Consider the following 24231-nt stretch of genomic DNA (forward strand, 5'->3'; position numbering starts at 1 on the left):
CACAAGTGGGATTTATCTTCCGCAAGTGGGGCCAGCCTTGCTGCGATCTATTTGCCACCCACCTCAACAACAAATGCAGCAGCTACTTCTCCCTGCTTTCTCCTCCAAGTCAAACTCCCAGGGGCGCCCTAGTCCACGATTGGCCTCAGGGACTCCTTTATGCATTTCCCCCTTTTCCCCTAATTCCAAGACTCGTACAGAAAGCAAAATCTCCTTTTATGCATTTCCCCCTTTCCCCCTAATTCCAAGACTTGTACAGAAAGCAAAATTGTTGGGTTGCAAAATGATCCTCATTGCCCCCATTGGCCTCCAGATATGGTTTCCGTTCCTGCACCTTCACCTTCTAGACCAGCCTTGGGTTCTGGATCCAGTACCAGATCTGTTGATTCATCACCTCAGACAAATGGGTCCTGTGTATCGTAGGAAAAGTTTATTTCATGACTTGGGTCATTCCTTCTCTGTTCGGGGGCATCCCTCAGCCAACAAAGGACCAGCCGCCCCTATTCCAACCAATCTTGGGCAGTCTTCTCTCTCAAGAGACTGTTCATTTGGTCCCTGCATCAGAAAAGGGAAGGAGCTTTTATTCCAGACTTTTCCTGGCCCTGAGAAAGGCTGGTCCATGAAGACCCATACTGGATCTCTTGCACCTCAGCCTTTTTCTTCAAGTACTCACTTTCCACATGCTCTCCCTTCAAACTCTTTCTTTTTTTCACTGTTTAATGCCTCGGGCATTTCTCACCACTTTGGGACATCAAAGATGCTTTCCTGCATATCCCCATCAGGTCCAAATAAGGAAGTACTTGCGCTTTTCTGTGGGTTCCTCACATTTTCAATTCTTTGTTGTACCCTTTGGACTATCTCCAGCTCCAAGGATATTCACAAAGTGTCTGGCTCCAGTGGTAGCCTGTTGCAGAGTCCTAGAGATACAGATTTTCCCATACCTGGATGACCTCCTTATCCAGGCAGACTGTTACAGTACCTTCCAGAACCATCTCCAGACAGTCATTTCTGTTATGCAGTCTCTGGGCTTCAATGTCAAATTCCCCAAATCCAGCCTAATCTCCTACCAGAACTAGGTATTCCTGGGGTGCAGAATCAAAACAAATGTTATGATGGTATTTCTCCCTCCCCAAAAGGTGGAAAGTCTATTGGAATACCTGTAGTCTGTCACCCATGCCACGGCATTGACCGCAAGAGAATACCTCCGACTATTTGGCTTCCACAATCCCCATGTTGCCACTGGCCAGACTCCACATGAGAACTTCAGTGGTGTCTGAGGTCCATATGGATCCAACACTCCTACCCTTTGGACCACACCATTCCCTTCCTGGCTTGCCTAAGGAAGGAGATCCTTTGGGTGGACCGCATCTCTCTGAATCCAGGACTCCCTTTGCACTCCCTAGCTCCAGTCCAAGGAATGTACACTGATGCTTCAGACCTGGGTTGGGGAGCTGCTATGGGCAGCTTGAAGGTACAAGGCGCATGGACAGGCCCCTCCAAGAGGGAGTACACCAGTATCAGAGAGATGAGGGCTCTCGTCTTTGCTCTGAGGGCCTTCCAACATGTTCTGAAGCAAGGACCCCGGATGTTGTTCATGGACAGCACTACTGTTCTATGGTATGCAAACAAATGGAACAAGATCATACTTGCTATGCAGACTTGCACTGCAAGCCTGGGAATTGGGGGTCCAGCATGGAGCAACTGTGCAGGTTATATATATTCTCTCAGCTCAGAACACGCAGGCAGACATCCTGAGCAGAAATATGTCACAATCCCACAAATGGATGCTACACAAGAATGTGCGTCTGGATTTAGTCCACAGGTGGGGTATTCCATAAATAGACCTGTTTCCCTTCCCTTTGAACAGGCAACTTCCACAGTTCTGTATCTGGGCTCCCATCTCCCTTGTGATAGCGAAGGCATCCATTGCTATCTCCTGGAAGGGGCAATTTATGTACCCCCCCCACTCCTACAGAAAGTCCTGATGAAATTTCAGCAGGACAAACCAAAAGTCATGCTGCTGACCCCCTTTTGGCCAAGAGAGCACTGGTTCCCCCTCCCACTCTGTGAGGTAACTTGTGATAACTGCCCCTGGCTAATTGCAGAGGAACTACACGCACAGGACAAGGGATCCCTAATCGGTCCCTACCTGGAATCTCTGAACCTAACCCTGTAGGTGATAGAGTAGAGCTGTCTGAAAGGGACCAAAACTGAGGATGTGCTCTGTCCTGTGGGAGGTCAGGAAACCTAGTACTAAGAGAATCCTATCTGGCGAAGTGGAAAAGGTTATCCATTTGGTATCTAAAAAGACAGCTATACCCGTTTCAGTTAGAGGTCCCCTTGGTGGTGTCTTATCTATGTGAATTGTTGTAGGCAGAGTTGGCATATTCTTCTAAGGCCCACCTTGTTGCTGTTTCTGCATTGCACCAGCAACTACAGCCTCTCTGAAGTATTGCAGTTGGAAAACTGTGCTTTTGGTGGCTCTGACTTCAGCCAGGAGAAGTCTGAGCTCCAGGCCCTCATGCTCAACCCACCCTTTTTAATTTTCCACAAGGATAGAGTTGCCTTACAGACTAACCCGTCCTTTATGCCCAAGGTGGTCAATGAGTTGTCCCTGAACCAATGTATCCACCTACCCACCTTCTTCCCACAACCCCAGAATGATAGTGAGAGGGTCCTACATTCCCTTGATGTTCAGACAACTAATGTTCTACATTGAGAAGACCAAGTCCATTAGGAGACCAGAGCAACGGTTTCTCTCTTCACCCCAGGGCTCTGGGAAAAGCTGTGACAAAGCAGACTGTTTCTACATGGATTTTCAAGGCCATCCCCTTTTGCTATACCTACCATGGAAAAAATATAGACTTGAACATAAAAGCCCATTCCACTAGGGCCATGGCCTTCTCTGGAGCCCTTTTCAAGGGGCTGGACACTACCTCTGTTCTAGAAGGAGCTACCTGGACCATCTGTCCATACCTTCACAAAACACTACAAATTGGATCACATCTCCAGAGCTAGAGCAGGGTTTGCTAGGGCAATCCTGCATGGATTTTTGGAAAACAATTCCAAACCATCCTCCCCTCTTTCCCTTTGAGCTGTGGTACTCGCCTAAAGGTAATGAATACTGCAACATGAGAATAGAAGGACATAGAATAGTTGTGTAAAATTTTACCATAACCATAGATGTCCTTCTCCTCTTCCATGTTGCAGTATTCTATCCCACCCTCCTTCCTCCTATTAAAAAAAATGGGCTTGGTGGATGATTTAGGACTTATGCAGCTATCCTGGGACTGGGGTCCAACTGGGGCTCTCAGTTCTGAGGAACGTACTTGCAGACTTCATTTTTATGGCTCACATTAACTGTGGCCAACGTCAGACATCCCACGTACCTTGCAGTGACTAAAACTTTTGTATACTGGCCGGATGTTTGGGTCAATAGGCCGAGGCTAACCCTAAGGTTATGAATACTGCAACATGGAAGAAGGACATCTGTGGTTATGGTAAGATTTTACACAACTATTGTTTGTCTCTAAATGTTGCAGTTTGACAAAAGGTCCTTCTAAAATATACCTACAAACTGTGCAAGTATCACATTTGTACATACCATTACCTCTATTAGCAAATGTACACAAAGGAATAACTTTGCAAGAATCATTTTTCAATTTTTTTTTAATTATAAGTATTTCTATAACTAAACCTAGGAGCACTACCAACTATTTTAATCAAGTCAGAATTGCCTTGCAACACCTTCCAATTTTTCTTGATAATAGGACTATAGATATGTTTATAATATTTCTATCTAAACAGAAGGCTAACCTATGATAATTTTGCTCATCGACTTGCTTATCTTTAGTATTTAAACCCAAACGTTAATATAGGTTGAAAATTGATAGCCCTCCTATTTCTAACTTCATTTACTGTAGTATGTGACATCTCTTCTTTGTAGCCTCTTTGTACAAATAAAGTGGTAATAAATTTAACCTTCTCAAACACTATATCCTTTTGTAATCATTCTAGAGACCCTGATATACTGGCCTCTAGGAATATTATTCTTAATACAACTAGGATGATTTACTTAAAATGTAAATAATTATTTACAAAGGTACTCTTCCTAAACACTTCACTATCAAACTTTTGCTCTAACTGGTCCCAAATGATGGAGACCTCTAAAAAGTTAATTGCTAAACCTTGTTTTACCTAAGGTGAATTTCAAAAAATCTGACCTGTTATTAATTATGTTTAAAAAAATCAGTAATACTTTCATTATTGCCTTCAATCACAAAAAAGCAAGTAATCGGCAAGCATTGTATAAAAAACATATTTTTTGTTTGGATAAAATGGGTGTCAATATCAAATGTTCCCACCAGCCAAGAACAACATTAGCAAAAGCTGGGGCTGCTGTTGGCCCCATTGCTACCCCCTTGACTTATTTGTATACTTAATGTTAAATAATTACTTTTTTTTAATAATGTGTCCGAGACATGCAACATTATCTATTTTATATAAATACTCTAACATATTCAATCCCTAAATCCTGTGGGATACTTGTAAATGGAGAGCAGCTATCAACTGAAAAAAAAATTCTATCACAATCAAATTTATAATCCATGTTAAACCTTTTAAACTTATCAAGACAATCTCAGGAGTCCTTAATATAGGATTTCATATTTTGAACCGGGTTTAATAAATTATCTAAGAACAGTGAGATACCCTCCAGTACATAATTGGGAGCAGAGACTATTGGCCAAAAGGGTGGGTTAACGCAGTCCTTGTGTATTTTAGGTATTCCAAATAGAGAACCTAGAAATGGGTTATCCACTAGCATAAGATTGTTCAGAACTAATGGAACCCTCCATCAAAAGCTCATACAGATGAAAACTATTTTTTATGACTTTTGTATACTTTAAAAAATTCCATGCTTAAATATCCAGCATGAATTACTTAACATGCTGTCCATAGCTGTAATATAGTCAGACTGCTGCATAACAACCAAATCCCCACCCTTATCGGCCTTTATAAACCTAAGATTAGTTAACATTTTCAGGTTAGTTAACATTTTCAGTTATTTTAAAGTTTGCTGTTGTGATAAAGTGAGATTAAAAAAACACTTTTTATTAGTCTTATTCCCAAAAAGATTTCTCAAATCATTTTCGCAGCAACTTTCAAATACCTTCATATTATTCAAATTCGGACAAAACAAACTAGGTTTACTAAACTTCTTGATAATTTTTAACCCATCAAAAATGTACATTAAATTTAATTTGCAACAAAATACCTTTAATTCCCATGAGGTTTTGCTTAAGTCCATCTGTCTAGTGGATACAAAGTTCAATCCTAAAGCATAAACATGCAATTGTTCATCAGAAAACATAGTACCAGATAAGTTATAGATTTTGCCAGTCATTTTAATAAGATGTCCATTTGTGAACTCGTTTTCCTTCTGGTTCTTACAGGCATCCTCAGAGACATTCTGTTTTCTTCTTCATTCTGATAATCAAAGTTTTTTTGGATGGGCTCCTAAGGGACTCCTTCTGTGGAAGTGTATGGAGGAGGATACAAAGGTATACCATCAAAATCCTTCTCCCCTTCTATTAAAATATTTCCGCCATTCGTACTTACACAGCTGTCTTTCCACAGACTAAAAGTCTGATATGTTGCACCTTTAAAAGTTTTATATTATTTAACCACACTACCTATTCTCCAAGAAGACTTTACTTCACTGGCCATTGTCGTAGAGTGTTTCATTTTGAATATTGTTTTTACTTGTTACTGATAGCTGTACTTTAGCATTAGGAGGTACGCTTTCTTTATTGTGTATTTCTTGTACCTCTCCTTTGCACCTGGCTAATGTTGCTACCACTGCAAATAAAAGCCAAGGCTTAAGCATTGATTTCCTACGGCATAATAATGCTGAACAAACAGATAAACAAGCAAATCCATTATTACATATGCACTTTGATGGCATTGAATCATCAGACATTCAAGATATCACAAATCACAGCAACTTTGATAATATTCTACAAGAAATAGAACTTGCAGCATACAAACTAAAATGATTAACTTGGCAACATTTTCATTTGGAAGCTTGTTTATATCATCAGGTCATACATAGAGGAATGTGGGTGAAATGCATGCCAAGCTATGGAAATCAACATCCTGAACTCCTAGCTAAATGGCAAGCAATAAATTTGGAGACCAGCTTCCGATACATGAAGCTAATCGTGGATTATTTCAGACCAGAGGAAGACAATCTCACCCTTCAAATCAAAGAAAAACCAGTAGAACTAGAGAAAATGAATTTGAATACTTATCACACCAGCAAATGAGAAACACTATAATTCAATCTCAATGTGTATGAATCAAAAATAAAAGATCAGAAAATGAAAAAAAAACCTAAATAGAGACATTAACTATTTCAAACAAGGGTGGATCTTTGAATGGCCCAGGGAGGAAATAAGATCTACTATTAATTACTTTAACCCTAGCACCAGACATCCTGCATCCATTAGGAATGACTCATCTGTATTTAGAAACCATACTGGGACTGAGGAGCAAACATCTGGCACATTGAATACATCTACCAGTATTACAGGGACACCTGTGGCCACTACGTCAGATAGGATTGTTGAAACATCCTCAGAAACAGGAACCGTTCCCAAGAAAGGGAGTACATTTCTCCCCATCACCACACAACTTCCGTTTTTTCTGAATCAAACCAGTTACAAGAACCCATAAACTCACAGCCAAGACAGAAAAAGAAAGAAAATACTGAATTAAACCATTCTATAGTGGTGAATATTTCTCAATATGAATTGACCCAAGCAGAAACTTCTGTTTTACAGAAGGGGTTAACTTTTATACCCTCTTTAAGATCTGATCTGAATGAATTTGTTATAGACATAAAGCATTTTGGACGTAATGTGACATTAAGAAATATTTATGGCACAAACACAGAACAAGTTAGAACCTTAAGGAAACCAAGTACATTTGTACCTGTAGCCCATCCTGCTGTGGAACTGTTCATACGGCTGTGTAATAATGCAGTGGAGAAATTAAGAATGGACATGCATACTAAACATTATAGAAACATTATGTATGAAGAAAGACCAGCCTTATGCAACTTACAACAAAATGAGAATGTCGTAATCAAACTAACAGACAAAGGAGGTACTATAGTGCTTATGGATACCAATTGGTATAAGAAGAAAATGACCACCATGTTACAAGATGAGAAGACATTTTCTAGAGTTACACTAATCCAGTTGAATCGAACTATACAAAAAGTGTCTTCCTTACTTCAGGATATGTTGAATGAAGGCCAAGTAGATCTGGACCTTTACAATTTTTTGAATATCACAAAACCCACTGTTCCGAATATAAATGGACTTGCTAAGATTCATAAGGCCTTCCTAACCCTCCACTATGGCCTATAGTAGCAGGACAAGGGTGGGTGACAGAAACAATGCCACTATTTGTGGAGAAAGAATTGAGAACGATTGTAAATCTTTTGGTGCAGTTCTGCAGGATACTGATGACTTCTTAAGAAAGATAAATCAAACCATGAATAACCTCCTGGATTATGACCACCTTCTTGTGACCACCCTGGATGTGAATAGTTTATTCACTTCCATTCCCAACAAAGCAGGCATAGAAGCTGTAAGAAAGATCTTAAGCCACAAAAAAACTGTTAATGAAGCCAGTAGGATTTGTGCATTAGATTTAAAACTGGAAAATAATTTATTTTGTGTATGGTTAATCAATCTATTGGCAAAAATGGGGGGAAGCCATGAGCAACCCCCTATGTGAACAGCTACTCAGATCTTGTGCTTGTAGACTGGGATCTGGACCACGTATTGAATTCAAATAATCCATTGTATGAATGCATCTAATTTTATGGTCGATTTGTGAATGACCTTTTTATTTTATGGGAAGGAACCGTACCGCAATTCGAATCATTCCATCAATTTCTAAATAGGACTACCTCTTTTTTAAGCTTTACAGCAGAACACTCTCAAAATCAAGTTGCATTTTTAGATGTGAATGTTATTCTTAATGAAAACATACTGGAAACCGAATTGCATCGAAAAAATACATGGAGAAGTCATTATTTGTTGAAAAGCAGCATGCATCCTAAACATGTCACTAAAAATATTATGCGAAATGAAACCCACAGAATACATAAATGATGTAGCAAAGCTGAGACAAGAGAAAAGGAAATTGTGTTTCTACAACAAAACCTAAGAAATAGAGGCTATAATGAAAAATATGTGAATGTTCAAGATTATGCGAAATGAAACCCACAGAATACATAAATGATGTAGCAAAGCTGAGACAAGAGAAAAGGAAATTTTGTTTCTACAACAAAACCTAAGAAATGGAGGCTATAATGAAAAATATGTGAATGTTCAAGAGGTTATCTCAAAGAAAAACAAGACAGAACCACCAGAGTGATGTTAACCTACAGCACAGACAACACACAAGTTAAATCTGCAATAAGGCAGTTTTGGCCAATCATTACCCAGGATGACAAGCTAAAAGACATTGTAGGTGAAACACCGTGCTTTGGATACAAGAATAAGAAAAATTTGAAGAGGTTACTTTGCACAAAGGATGGGTTTAGCAAACATAAAATCGTTGGACATAAAGACATGTTCAAGTGTGGCCACTGCACAACATGCCCACTGATTGACTGTAATAAAGAATTTGAACATCCAAGGACAAAGAAGAAATACACCTTTAATGTCAGTCACTTGTGTAACCCCCAATGTAGTGTATATGGCTACCTGTAAACTATGCCCTGCATTCTATATAGGAAAAACTAATCAGATGTTTAAAAATCGCATTTTGATCCACATAATGCTTTAGCAATGCATGCTGAAAGAAATGTTCGTCATTCTTTAACTTATAAGGTGATAGAGAATGTATATAGTGGAATAAGGAAAGGTGACATTGAAAATATTACTGAATGCAGGGAGAGTAAGTGGATTGTGAACCTCCGTGCTGATACTGAGCCAGGCTTGAATAACATCATTCCACTGAAACCTATACTAAAAGCTAGACCACCAACTATTAGCTAACATGGAGGTGTGTCTGGCTTAGTAATTCATGATTGGTCACACCCCTCAAAAGCAAAAGATATAGGAAATGGAACATCCCCAGCTGAGAGGAAAGAGGATTGGTGCATTTAAACAGATTGACAGTGTGATGATTGAATGATTGATTGTCCCAACCGTAAAGGAAGTAAGCTCTACGATCTGAAGAACATACCGAAAGCGCTTATCGTTTGCAATACAGAGGGGCTGTTTTATTCTACATCAAGATTTTAACTTGACATGAAGATTTTAACTTTTTCTACAATAAAAGGATTTTAACTGCCATTAAAGCTAGAAGCTCTTATTTGATCTGTTAGACTGGTTAAGCTGTTATCACAGTTAATCACAGTCGCACAGCAGCTACTACATCTTCAGAGTGGATACTTTGTATATCAGACTAAAAAGACTGGATACTTTGGAGCCATCATTTCGCTATAGTATAACTGCATTCACAGCATGAATGTCTTGTAAGTGAATTTAAGTACTGGAAATTTGTGCTATATATGTTGCACCTTTAAAAGTTTTATATCATTTAACCACATTACCTATTCTCCAAGAGAACTTTACTTCACTGGCCATTGTTGTACAGCGTTTCATTCTGAGTATTGTTTTTACTTGTTACTGATAGCTGTACTTTAGCATTAGGGGGTACGCTTTCTTTATTAAAAGTCTGATATCCGGTTCTTCTGTCAGTTCTGTAATTCACAGCCTCATTTTGATTGAATTCAACTTTCAATGATGGAATACTGATAAGATTTAGCAATATCTTCCTTAGTAAAGGTGGAACCTTCAGCAAAAGTCACTGTTCGATTTTATTGTTAACAGAAAAATAGGAATACACAGATGAGTTATTATAAGCATCTACATTCGTACAAAGTGTTCTTGTCTTTCTATTAATTGACATCTTTTAAAAAGCCTCAATTTGCCGCAACATGTTGTTGCAATCATGTTTAAGACCAATCAACTTAAATAAGAGTTCTTGCAATGAATGATCCACCTTAAGTACTTCATCACGGAACTCAGATATTTTTTGTTTATTGCAATCAATAAGAAGGCGTAAAAAATTCCAATCCCTACTGATTAAAAAATTGAGGAAGAATCTTTAAAACAATCATCGGAACTGGAAACACCATTAGGACACTTAAAATATGAGGCCTTTAGTACGGCTTCTAAATCTACACACTTTTCAAAATACTTTTGTCTCTGTAACGAGTGGTGTGTGTGTGTGTGTGTGTGTGTGTGTGTGTGTGTGTGTGTGTGTGTGTGTGTGTGTGTGTGTGTGTGTGTATATATATATATATATATATATATATGCATGTGTGTGTGTGTGTGTGTGTATGTGTATATATATATATATATATATATATATATATATATATATATATCCAAAGCAGAGAGCACTAATTTAGTCTCATTCTTAATATCACTCTCATTGTGAACAGTTTTATTTTTAATAGACCCTTCAAACGGATTATAGCTGAAATTCAGAACAGAATGAATGTCTTTGAAAGCAACTTTGTTACTCACTATATCCATACTGTTACGGCAGTCATTTTCAATTACAGTTCTATTGCTGTCCTCTTCCGAACTCACTGAATATATCTTGGTGTGAAAACCAGTCTTATAACATTGTAACAGGCCATTTAAGGACTCATACATTTCACTAGTAGTATGTACAAGAGTTATTAATGACTCATTGTCCATATTTGTAGGAGTGGGATGCACATCTAATTCCATCAGTGGATCTTCATCCAAACAAGCCATCACTGGGAACAAAAATTACACCAAAAAAAAAAAAAACTATCCCCAAACGAATAGGCAGATGTAATACACCTGAATAGAAAAACTCCACCAGTAATCAAAGGATCAAAGACCAGTAACATGATTTAGCGTTAAAAATCTTTATTTCTTGCTTTTGTCTCTAAAAGACTTCATCAGAACAAAATATACACAAACGGCAAACCTGTTATCCAAACGCAAAATAGTTTATTCGAGGTTTGTTGATTATTTTTTTTTTTTATGATTGAAGGCAATAATGAAAGTATTAGTAATTTTTAAACACTATTAATGATGGGTCAGATTTTTTGACATTCACCTTGGGGTAATCATGGTTTAGTGGTGAACTTTTTGGATGCCTTCATCATTTGGAACCAGTTAGAGCAAAAGTTTGATAGTGAAGTGTTTTAGGAAGAGTACCTTTGTAAATTTACATTATTCTAGTGATCATCCTAGTTTTATTAATAATATTCCTTGAGGCCAGTACATTAGGGCCTCTAGGATGATTACAAAGGATATTCTGTTTATGAAGGAGGTTAAATTTATTTTCACTTTATTTGTACAAAGAAGAAATGTTACATAATATAGCGGATGAAATTAGAAATAGGAGGGTTATCGATTTTCAACCTATATGAAAGTTTGGGTTTATTTTATTCATAACATTACATTAAAAATTGATTAATTGGTTAAAGCAGGGTTTGATGGATTATCCTTATTGGCTTGTAGTTTTATGTAAAAGGTTTGTTTGTGTATATTTTGTTCTGGTGAAGACTTTTAAAGACGAAAGTGAGGAATAAATGTTTTTAATGCTAAATCCTGTTGCTGGTCTTTGTTCCTTAAGTCCTGGTGGAGTTTTTTCTATTATGAACGATGAGCATGCTTATGCTGGACATGTTCATGAAAAGCCAACTTTCCCTGGAAGGCGTTCTTGCATTTTAGCAAACAATGTCAACTTATTTTAGTACATTTTTAACAGCTGCCTGCCTCAAGACCTTGGGATTAATGCCAGCTAAAATTTAGCTGGTTGGCCTTTCTAGATTGTAGTATAGAATCTTCATGATTAAAGTCAACATGGTGTGTTCCCAGGGTACAGACTTTGTCAAATCAGATACAGACTTTGTCACCGGGGGAGAAAGGGGGCATGGCAAGAGCAGATAATCCAAGGTGCATGGTCTCCGCTGGAAACTAATTTTCTAATTTTGCTGTTCTGGTTGTGAGGGCAGGCCCTTACAGGAATCGTTCTCCTTGGTGGGCAGTTAGCATCCATACTGACAATATGGCTGTGTTGTGGTATATAAACAAGTAGGATGGAACTTGTGTCTCCTTTGTCAAAGTTAAAAGGGTATTGAATGGGCTGTGTCAATTAGTTGCTTACGGATAGCCATCTGTATTCCCAGGGAAGCAAACTCCTTTGCATGTAGGCACAGCCACTGCTTTCTGATGCTACACAAGTTCTACCTGAGCTTGTCTGTCATATGGAAGTATTTCTGTGGGTGAGGAAGCATAGCTGTGACCCATTTGTATCCCTAGCCATCCTCATATGCAGTACCTTCTACTCCTTGGTCCTCTGACTAGGGAAGCATCCAAGGGATGCTGTTGGTGTGACATAGCCCTCTAGGACTCCTCTATACTTTCCTTATGTTCCTTTACGCCAAAGTTTATTCAGAATTCTAAACGGAACAAGCCTAAAATCCTTCTACCCTGTTTTATTGTGAGCAAGTGTTCTTTTTACTGTGGCCTCACTTTCTGGGGGATTACCCGACTGAAACCCTTCAGAACACCGCTGACTCTCGGCCATCTGGCAAGCCTTGCTACACAACCATTCATGGCCAGGGATGCTGCATGCCTGCTTATGGTTCTCTAGATCCTTATTTCTGCTCAGAAGCCCAATACAAAAAGTTAAGTAAAATAAAAAAAAGGTAAATGGTCATGGTTTTTGTTTTGGTTACTTCTAATGGCTTGGCTACAGTTTTAGTGCCTGTGCCATCTGTCTAGGTACTAAAATCTTTCTTTCTTGCAGACCTTAACTACTGTGTTCATCTTTCTAGTACTACTGATTTCATTCAGTGAAGCCACAACTGTTTGCTGACTACCATTAAATTTTTATCTGGGATATTTGCAATATCCGCTCCTCTTATAAGGACCCAGTACCCTTTTGGGATTCATACTTTTTAAACCAGCTTCTAAAGTCCTTACCGTTTAAATTCTTCTGCCAGATAAGTGGCCCATCTTCTCCAATATTGGATATGAAAATTGTGTACTTAACATAATGAGCAGTATGAATGGTTGTGGTCTACTTCACCCATTCCACCTTTCTTCTCTTTACTTTAGGCAAACAAGGTCTTGATGAGGCAGTGCTGTGCTAGAAGGGGCTTTGTTGTGCTTGTTCTATATTTAGTGATATGATTGTTTTTTGTTTCCCCTTTGTGCTTGGCTTGCAGTTGCCAAAACTGCAGATCTGGAAAGTTGGGGATGAGTGAAATGCAGGTAAGGGGTAGAACTGGAGGCCTGGAAGGTTTCATTTATCAAGAGGTCTGCTGTCTGTGTCCTAATGGTATTGAGGGAAGGATCACAATTCCACAGACTTGCTATTTATTCATCTGTATTAATAAATTGGTATAATGTACATCCATATACCCTACTAGACCTTTGCTTAAGTATCGGATTGGTCATTACTGGACAATGCAAACGGTGTTGCCATCCACATGAGAAGACTATACTGATTCATGAAGGTCTTATCAGATGTAAAGTGTTAGAGGTACGGTCAGAAATGAGGGCATAAAACAATACACTTTTCTCAGAACACTAATTCAGGTGTTATGCCATTTCTTGATGTCTTTACTGAATTTGTTTTCAAAGTTTGTACCTTTTGTGCTGCTGTTGTCATGCGTTTTTGTCTTTTTTATTTATTTATTTTTTTGTTTTTGTTTTAAAAGTTGGATCCTGAGTGACCTACAATTGCCATCTTAACAGCTGTTTCTGTAGTATGAAAGATCCAAGTAAAATGCTTTTTTATTCTTAGGTGCAAGTCTTTTTTGGTTGGTGGAAGGATTTGCAACTTCAAATCATCTACGAATAATGTATTTTCTCACTTTGACATCCTCATTCATTCATGTGTTATTTTAATCCCCAGTCTCTTTCTTCCGGGTACATAACCATTTGTGTGTGCATGGATAACTACAGATCCCACATCATAATGTTAACTTCTTTTTGCTCCTGCAGTTTGGTTGTCCTGCAACTGTTGCCATTGCAGCAATAATAAGTGGGACGCTGTGCTGCTCTATGTAAACCGCCATGTTTCAGCCATTATTTTTTTTGTCTTTTGTTTGCAGAACTTGAGTTACATACCAAATGTGTTGTGGACGTTGAAGGTAATCAGGTCATACTGCATCCTGTCAGCACTAATCTTGGTAAAGGAGATCCCAGGTAAGTCTCCCCACGAGATATAGGTGTACTTCATTTGTATTTTAAACCATATGTCAAGTAAGGTTGTGTGGCTAATAAACTGAAGACCCTTCAGTAACAAGAACCTCACATACATTGCAGCAGATGCTTTTAAAGTTGCATGTAAGGTTGTAGAAGAATTAAAAATTAAATAGTAATGCAAACTGTGCGTGTGGTAGGGCACAGTCATTAGAGCATCAGAGTAAGCTGTACAAGGGGCTTGCTCTTAAGTACAATAGAGTGTCTATTATTCAAATGTCAGTTGTCGGAACACAGCCTTCCAATGTTTTTGAGTAGGAAATATAGTCTGAACATATAAGCATTATACGTATTCACTTTTGTTGTTTGAGCTTGTAACCCACTCGTGTGAAAATTTTTTTATTGTCCACTGGAATCACTAAATAGTTGAAAAGTGTATTCCCTGCATCTGAAAACACAAGATTTTAGAAGTTTTTTTTAATCCAGTTCAATGTATGTTTGATTATCCAAACTACCCTAGGTCCTAGTTACTTCAGATAATAGACTGTCTACTGTAATTCTGTGATGCAGCAGATGTACTGGGAAAGAGGCAGAGAGGGTGATATTATTAGGGACAGGTTAGCAGATGTGGGGAAATTATCAGAGACAGATGATTGTGAATCTCTATGGACAAAAAATAGATGGGACTGAAATGAAAAAGTGCCCCAAAAAGGCAGGTTAATCAACAGAGCAGGTTTATTCTTGTAAAATAAAATTAAATATTCTGTGAAGCTGCTAACAATGTGTCCTAGCAAAAGTGACTGTAAGGCTTTACTGTGGAAAATTGGTAGTGTTGAATGCTGCTACAGGGAGACCAGATTTTGCTGTATTGAACAGGAAACAGCTGGAGATTGTAGGTTGCTTTGCTATAGGAAGAGAATGGGGAAACTGAGTTAAAGTGAAAGGTTTTTTTTTGTATGTGAAGAAAGTGAGAGACCTTTGAGAGAGAATGTTATTTACAAGAAGCAAAACGGGGAATGGGAAAATATTTCAGGATTTTATGTAAATAGGGAAAACTTTGATATCTTCTTCCTGCCCATTGTATCTGACGGATGAGTCTTCAGACTGCTTGTCTGATCCGTGCAAGCAAACTGGTATTTCAACCTCAAGCTCCTTTAATTTTTCCTTAACCAATTTAGGGTATTCGTATATCAAGAGTTTTTTTTTTTCTCTTGTTGTAGTTCTTTGTCACATAAGCATCTGGCCTCTGGGCCCTTCATTCTGCTGCATCAAAAAAGAAAAATAAAGGTAGACAAGCCCAGAAAAGAAAGCGAGGGAGGAAAAAGACAAGTCCTAACACTTCTGATGCCAAGAAAGGAAGGTTAGACCATATATCTGTCTGCTTGTTAGCTCTGAAGTAGACTGAGCAGAAGCAGGAGACTTGCTTGTAGTAAAGACGTAAATAGCTCCATTCTGGGATCTTCAGGGAATCAGAAACCTCCTCTGTCACTCTGATGGAAGTAAGTCACTAAAATATTTCAACAGTGACACTTCTGAGAGGGAAATTGTTTGATTCCATTCTCTGCCTCCTTCAGCTTCTTCTAATTGATCCTTTAGAACTAGATTGGGATTGCATTATAAGGGTTCTTCTCAAGGCCCACACCAAAGTGAGTGTCCTGTCATCCCCCCTTTGTCTTGAGGAAGGAAACAAGTTGACCTGTCATCTCCCATTTTTACTTCTTTCCTGACCCATGCTTCAGATCTGGTGCAGGTTTTGTCGGTATCTGCTTCATGGACAATACTCCCTTTTCTGCCTGAGCCACTTAATGCATCCCAGGGTCAGATTTGAGAAATGGAAACAAGATGACTGCTCATTTGCAGACTGTCCTCTGAGGACTCTTGATTCTACAGCCCCCCTCCCCCATCGAAGTTCCAAGAAAGGAGATGCACAGACTCCCATAAACAGACATTTTGAGTTATTTTTGTCATCTGGCAAATTGTCTGAATCATATCATTGGTCTTCACTTGATCAGTAATAATAATAATAATCTTTGCTCATAAATGTGGTGTGTTCTGTCATTTTATATGTTGTAGCAAGTTGCATATCTTTATATGTTCCGACAGACCTGCAGATATTTGAGATTCTGTTGTCTGGTTTGCTTGTTGGTCTGTGTAAATCTAAAAAGTTGTATTATCCAAGAGTCTTGTTCTGAAAAATTCATACGCATATTTTAAAACCGTAGTAAGAGATTGTCCATTTGATAGGCAGATGAAATTCAGGTCTGAATGACCTTTGGAAATTTGGAAGCTGTGTTTTGAAATGTAGTTTTCAGTTCTAATCACAGTGCAGTAAACACAAGCTGTTAAGAGTTAATGTTATGACTGCAGACATAAGTGTATCTGGTTCTGTACAGGCCTGAGTGAGGCATAAAAATGACAAAGTATTTTTATTTTAATTCAAACGGCAACTGCTCTGTTGCTTTTGCGCATAGGAACCCATTCAAAGGGTGTTTTTGTAAGTATGCTGTTGCATTTCCTGAAAATTTCATGAAAGTTGCACTATTTCTGGAGGTACAGGCTTTTGTATATGAGGAGCAAAAATAGCCAAAAAAGGCCAGTTTTGTGAGGGTAGACCAGTACATTTTTAAGGAATTAAGTGTTATTAAACAGTTGTTATTGGGGTTGTAATTATATGTAGTATAGTTAAGAGGCTAGCGTAATTTAATTTCAAAATTAAGAATGACTGCCGTCTTTTACACAGGTACCATGCAGTTAAGAAACGTGTAAAATATAGCTGTCCAGCATTGCTTGTTGCCTTAAACAAAACTGTATCGAACTTGTCACGTACTTGCACTCAACTGCAAAAAATGCAAGGCAAGTGAAACAAATGTAGACTGGAACAGCCAACAGCAGCTGTAACCATGTAAAATACCATGGGCAAGTTTGCTGAGAAGTAGTCCCACTTGAAATGTTAAGGAAAAAATGCTAGCAGTAACTTGATTGAATGCAGGCGATCTTTACAAAATAAGTTGGTAGTTTTACAGTAAGCACCAGCAGGTTTTCCTTCCTTATGCAGTGAGCATTAATTACTGTATGGGAAGCAGAAAAAAATGCAGTACATCAACCTTCAACAATCGTGTCGCACCCTTAGTTTGCAAACAGGTTGTTGTAAGTGGGCTATGCAGTGCTCAGTGAAGTAAAGAGCAAGCAGCTGAAGTGATTACTCCCACTGATTATCCTGTAAAGACCTATGCAAACTAAAGTGCCCATGTTTTGCTTCAGCTGCTGCTGGGTGGCTCTGCGGTGGTGGTTCTTGGTTCTTCAGAGCTCTCATTTTTTTCCAAACCAAAGCCCAAGGTAACACTCGTAGTCGGGTGTTTAAAAGCAGATGACTGGTCAAAACTAAAAAAAAAAATCTAACAATAGAGGCCATAGATCACTTTAACACTAAATTCCTAAGTATCCCCGATTCCCATGCTCCAGCATGTACAATAAAAACTAGATCAAATACAGCACCATGGTTAACAAAAGATACCAAAGCTAAAATCAAAACTAGAAACGGAGCCTGGGCCAGCTGGAGAACAACTAAAGCCCCACTTGGCCATCTAAAATATTGTCAACTCAGGAATGATACAAAAAAATCTATTTTACTGAATAAAAAAGCTTCTCCCAAAATCTCTTACAAAAACACCATAACAACCCTCAAAGGTTCTGGGCAGGCTTAACTCAACTACTTCGTCCTGGTCATTCTACCACCCCCCACCCCAGATAACTAACACCCATAGTTCCCCAGAGACCATAGCTAGCGCCTTTAGTAACTTTTTGACTGAAACAATCCAGTCCCTAGCAAATCAACTAACCCCCTCTAACTTAAACCACACACCTAATCTACCCAATAATCACCCCAAATTTAGCTTCCAACCAATATTCACTAGTTTTATCAAAACACTTCTAAAAAAAACTAAAACCTACCACCCTCGCTGCTGACTCCTCCATGCAGAGTACCTACAAATAGCTGCAGATGCCATTGCATATCCCATATCTATCCTAATCAACAAAACCCTTAACCGAAAACGCTGTCCCCTCCCTTTGGAAAATATCTCAAGTCATCCCACTCCGTAATTGTGGTAGCTCCTCGGATATATCCAACTGTAGACTCACTGCCATTCTTTCCCTACTAGCCAAAATAATGGAGAAATGTGTACACAAGCAACTAATGCAATACCTTACACAGAATGACTTACTATCCCAACACCTAGCATGGTTTCAGGCCATACCACAGCACTACCTCAGCCCTCCTTTCCTTTACTACTGCCATAAACCAAAACAGGAATGACAATAGGCTAACCTCAACCCTCTTTCTTGACCTATCAAAAGCCTTTGACATGGTCGACCATGAACTTCTCATTTTTTCACTGAAATCGGTTTCCCTCAGCAAGCCTGCTATCCAGTGGTTCCAGTCCTACCTGACTGGTAGACAACAGGCGTTACTATGGCAGGGCAAACTCTCCAGCCAGTTACCTCTCGCACTTGGTGTCCCTCAAGGGTCCATACTAGGTCCACTACTCTTCTCTATTTTTTATCAGCAACCTTCACACTGCTATCCCTAAAGCTACCTCCATTCAGTATGCAGATGATTCCACTCTTATCTGCTCAGCCACCTCCCCATCCGAACTGCAAACCTTAACCCAAAATTCATTTAACACTATCGAGAAGTGGCTCACCAACCAATGCCTACTTCTGAACCCCAATAAAACTAAACTTCTACTTTTCTCCCCTACTAGTAGATCTACCACACTTTCATTCTCTGTCACATCTAGCAATGGTACCACTATTTCCCCAGATCATCACACCAAACTGCTAGGGGTGATCATAGACAATCTCAAATTTGACCTATAGGTCAATAAAACCATACAGACCATCAATAAGAAGCTTGGATCACTGTATAGAAACAAGACATTTTAACCCCACTGGCTAGGACTGCAATTGCCGATCACACCTACTCTCTACTCTTTTATATGCCTCGCCTGTACTCTCAAACCTCAACAAATCAGAACTAGGTAAGCTGTCCCATAGCTACAATCATATTGCCAGATTAGTCACTGGCTCCACCTATAGAACCCACCACTGCCAGAACCTTAAACGACTACAGTGGCTAGAACTGACAGCTTAATTCAATTCAATCAACTCTTAATTGCTTACAAAATTTTGCACCACCCTGAGGATACCCCCTCACTTAAAAATATTATTAAGCCATATAGCAACCTGAGATCCCTGTGGTCAGCTGATAAGCTACTGGTCCAAACCCACAAAGCTAATAACTCTGCTGGTGAATCCGTGTTTGCCAACTTCGTTGGCAAAACCTGGAATTCGTTGCCAAACTATATAACCCTACAATCCTCCAAACGTCTCTTTAATAAAAACCTCAAACAGTATCTCAAAATGAATTGGCCATGCCCATGTACCAACCCTGATTAAGTTATAAACTGAAAGCATATTCTGTAATTATCATAACTTGTAACTACGTCACCAAGCTCTGTTTCCAATCTGATGTGTCTTACTTTTAATTGCGAGTCCCTACTCGGGAACACTACTAAGCTATTGTATATAACCACTTTGTTTTTATAATTGTATGCTAACTTCTGTGTAATCTATGTAAGTTTGTCTGTGTGGAGCTTTTCTCCCCGGACCTCCACTGAAAATGGACATGTATCCAGTCTGACTATCCCGGTAAACAAATGTAAAATAAATCAATCAGATTAATACATTTTCCATCTGGTCCTCCTGGTGTTTCATCTACAGCCATATCCCTTGTGGGGGTTAAAGTAGAACCACGCTTGCCTGTCTCAGGGAAAGGTAGGTGAAGGTTGGTCATTCAGTTGAGATAGGGAGCTTCAGTCTGGGACAAATATGCCTACTGAGGTCAAGCTTTGTAGGTAGTTTCCCAGGCAAAGTGGATATTGAGAAAATTTGCCCATTGTATTGTATTCTTCTGCTAGTTTCAACTGCGGTGGTGGTGCTGTGGTAGCGTTGTCGCCTCACAGTTGGACGTTGCCTGTTCAATTCCCAGTTAGAGCGTCTTCTGTGTGGCGACATGCGTGAATGGGCGTTCCTTCGTTGAAGGTTGTGCGTTAGGACTGGAGTTCCGCTGTGGCGACCCCTAACCGGGAAAAGCCGAAAGACACAACAACATTCTTCTGCTAGTTTAGCTTTCTGGATTTTAAACCGTCACACCTGTATGTTAAAGATTTTACTTTTAACTTTTGAGAGCATGCAGAAGTTAATTGTTGTTATTCCTCCTTCTAAAGTAATGAATTATTTGAATGACTCTCTAACATCTGTTTCTTGTGTTACTAAGATTGTTTTAAAGTGTGCCTATGATGCTGCTGATTGTTGTCCCAGACCTGCTGCTTTATCGGTTTGGCTTCATTCTCAAAACTTTCTAGAAAATGTTAAACTGAAATTTGAAATTCTACCTTAGATAATGAATGACCCTTCTGCAGCTGAGGTGCTCAAGAACTGTTATGAAAGAGAAAAGCTGGGTCAGACAGTGACTTAAATTTTTCAGCCCTCCCTTTTTTTAAGCAAATAAAATTTTCCCCACCTCCTCTGCTCCTTTTTCAGTGAACAATGTAAGCTGCAAGGAGCTTTCAAATAGGAGTTTAAAAAGTAATGACAGTGAGAGTACAAAGGAACGGCAAGGGAAAACTCCTAGAAATCAAGTCCAGTCCTCCCAGTCAGCATGATAATCTTGGCTGTTCTGGCTTCCTCCTCCCATTCTGGCAAACCCTCCATCTCTCCGAGTCCTCTTCTTTTTTGTTCTTCCTACCCTCTTGGGGTACCAGATTGTGGCAGACAAATTGGTTTCATAGGTAAGTGGGAGTGGGGACCCCATGCCCTGTGAACCAAGTCTCTTGTTTCCTTCCATTCTGCATTTAATGTTTTTTCAAGGAGTAATATAACCATTGCCTCCCTGCCCATTGGTCAGAGGCTTTTATTCAAGGATTTTTACGGTGCCAGAGAAAAGAAGGAAGGCTCCTGGAGGCCTGAGCTGTATCTTTCCTTTCTAAAGCATTGTTTGCCAAGATTCCAAAGTTCAAAATGCTTTCCTGTCAATCCATTTTACTAATGATTCCTATTCTAGCTTTCATGGTAAAACCAGACAGAAAAGTATCACACTCCATTTACTAAGCAGTTCAGATGTTTGAAATTTTATCAGCTCTTTGTTTTACCCTTTGGACATTCTGCTGTACAAAGGATATTCACAAAGTCACAAAGTGTATGGCTTCAGTAATTGCTTATTGAAGACTTCAAGGCATTCACATCTTTCCATAGTTGGACGATTCTCATCTTTCCAGACTTTTTCCATGTCTCAGAAATGTTTAGCAGCTGTATAGAATGTACTCCTCTTTCTGGATTTTCAAATCCACTTAGAAAAATCTGTTATCATCCCTTCTCACAGAATTGTATTCCTGGGATGTCTGTTAGATTTTGCACTGGGAAGAGCCATTTTTTCCTCTGGACAAAGCAGAGAAGTTTCAACAGTTCATGAGTTTCTCTGGACAAAGCAGAGAGGTTTCAACAGTTCATGAGTTTCTCCATCCAAAGCCAAGTACCTGCAAGGCATTTTCTTAGGATTTTGAGGTACATGACATCAGTTATTCTCATGCTTCTCCTGGCCAGACTGCACAGGAGAAAAATCTAGTGGCACCTCAGGTCAGTCTGGGCTCGCATCTTTATGCTTCCTTTTCAGATCCCTGTTTTGGGATTTGTAAGGAGACCAGTTGGTGGGTGGACCATATGTTTTTTGCAGCCCAAGTCACCCGTTTTCCCTTCTGAACCCTTTCAAGTCTGTCACTATGCATGTAAGAGCAAGAGCTTTGAAACCATCGCTAAAGACAGAAGCACATAAATGCCAGAGAGATGTTGACAGTGAAAGCTTTACATTATCTTTGATCTTCAGAACTCTACAGTTGTGTTCTTTGTAGACAAACTTGGGGATACCAGGTCATATTCTCTTTGCAGACTTGCTGTGATAGCCTGGAATATTGTAACTTAGCTCAGTTTGACACTTCAGACTTCATACATGCTGTCAGAGCAAATAAGCATGACCTGGACAGACCCTCATGAATGGGATATTCCAAGAACTTATCCAGCTGTGGGGAACTTCTCAAGTGTGTGTTTGTCTCCTGTCAGAGTAGACAACTAAGGTAGATCTTCTCCTGAACTTCTTGCAAACAGGCCTGGAAGGCTGATGCCTTCTCATTCCTATGGACAGTAATGTTTCTGTATACCTTTTCACAATTTCCAGCGATATTCAGGATTGTTCTAAAGGTCCAGAAGGACTGCCCAAACATTGTGTTGACTCCTTTTTAGCCCAAGTAATAGTGATTTTTCTCTTCCTTTCAGTCTGTCCAAGGGTAGTTAACACAGATTTCCCCACAAAACGGATTTGCTCTCACCAGACTAGTTTCATACACCCCAACCTGAAAATTCTTCAGTTAACAGCCTGGATGATAGAATTTTAATAACCTTTTTTTCTGAGGACGTGCAGCAAGTACTAAAGCAGGTGGAAACAAAACTTGCTGCTAGAACATATTGTGTATGTGCAAGTGGAAAAGCGTTTCAAGTTGGTGTTGGTTCTTTGTGTGAGTTACTGTCCTCTGGTCTTTTTAATTTCTCTCTCAAGGCTCATTTGTCGTGGCTGCCCTTAGATCCCCCTTTTCTAACCCTTTCTCAAATTTTTGAAAGGGGTATTGCATATCCATCTGTCTTTGAAACTGGTGACTCCTCCTTGAGGTCTTAATTTATTGCTGAACTAAGTCATCAGGATGCATTGAGGTTCTTAACATGGAAGAATGTTTCCCTCATTGCACAGACATCTGTTAGGAGACTGTCTTGCATTATGGTGCCAGGATTTCTTTGATTATTAACCCTTTTATGCCTGAAGTAGTTTGTTTACCTTGAGACAGAGTGTTAATCTCCCCATCTTCTTCCCCGAACCGTAGAAGGTTAAGGCTTTGCCTGCTTGCCACTTTGAAGGAGACTGAGCTTGTAGCTAAGCATTCTTTGTGGCAAGATCCATGAAAGAAATTACAAATTGCACTGGTGTGTTATCATAAGAGTGGTGGGGCCCTGCGAGTTCTTCCCACACACATGGGCAATACCTCATGTGGTGCATTGCACATGCTTTCCTCAAACTATAGACATTCACTTGAATGGTAGGGCCTAAGTGTAAAACCCTATTCAGCAGTACAGATGTCAGCACCACATTCCAGTATGCCGGACCTCAAGCCTCTTAGAACAGGTTTGCTGAAAAACTCTTGCATGTGGGTGGGATGGGAGTGAGGACTCCATGGTCAGCAGAGAAACACTGAGAAAATAAGATTTTAAATAAAAAAATGAACTAAAGACAGCTTGCACAGTAAAGTGCATCACATAAGTAAACCTATGTCTGGCATGAGGGAGTGATGCCCACTGCATTGACGCACACGCACATACACTGATGTATACTGATTCTGATCACACAGCTTCAGGAGAGTCAGCAGGTGAGCAATATGTGATGCTCACTAAGTAGCTCTAGCACCATTTTTGCTCCCAAACTGGATGTCTGCACAATTTGATTTGAACCACTTTGCTCTGTAGGACTTTGCCTCACCTTTTCAATGTCACTGGATTTGTGCTGTAATTTTTAAAAATATTTCTGCTTTTGCCTGTTTTATGTTTTTATGGATGACTTTCACACTTAGCTTGCTTTTATGTATTTATTTCCAAGCATCTGTCAATTTTTGTAAGTAATGTTTGTTTAATTTTGGTGGTGGTGCAAAAAAAGTGACATTGCACAACTTAACTGAAACTAGTAGGAATCTTTAGGGCACTGGTATTTGGGAGACAGTGAATGTGAAAACACAGACTCAAACTAAACTATGTATAGGTATTTTGTGCTATTTTATTTGGATCA

At 39.3% G+C, this 24231-nt stretch overlaps 1 protein-coding gene across 1 annotated transcript in view; it reads left to right on the forward strand.

The window, feature by feature from the left end:
- KIF13B (kinesin family member 13B) overlaps positions 1–24231 on the forward strand; it is a gene marked incomplete in the record, with an annotated part of 3953176 nt that overhangs the window by 157885 nt on the left and 3771060 nt on the right. Inside the window, 1 exon segment of the mRNA XM_044062707.1 lies at positions 14201–14294. Coding sequence (XP_043918642.1) covers positions 14201–14294 — 94 coding nt within the window.

Source organism: Protopterus annectens, chromosome 2.part1, assembly GCF_019279795.1.
Source record: "Protopterus annectens isolate FY-2018-M chromosome 2.part1, PAN1.0, whole genome shotgun sequence".
Classification (NCBI taxonomy): Eukaryota; Metazoa; Chordata; order Ceratodontiformes; family Protopteridae; genus Protopterus; species Protopterus annectens.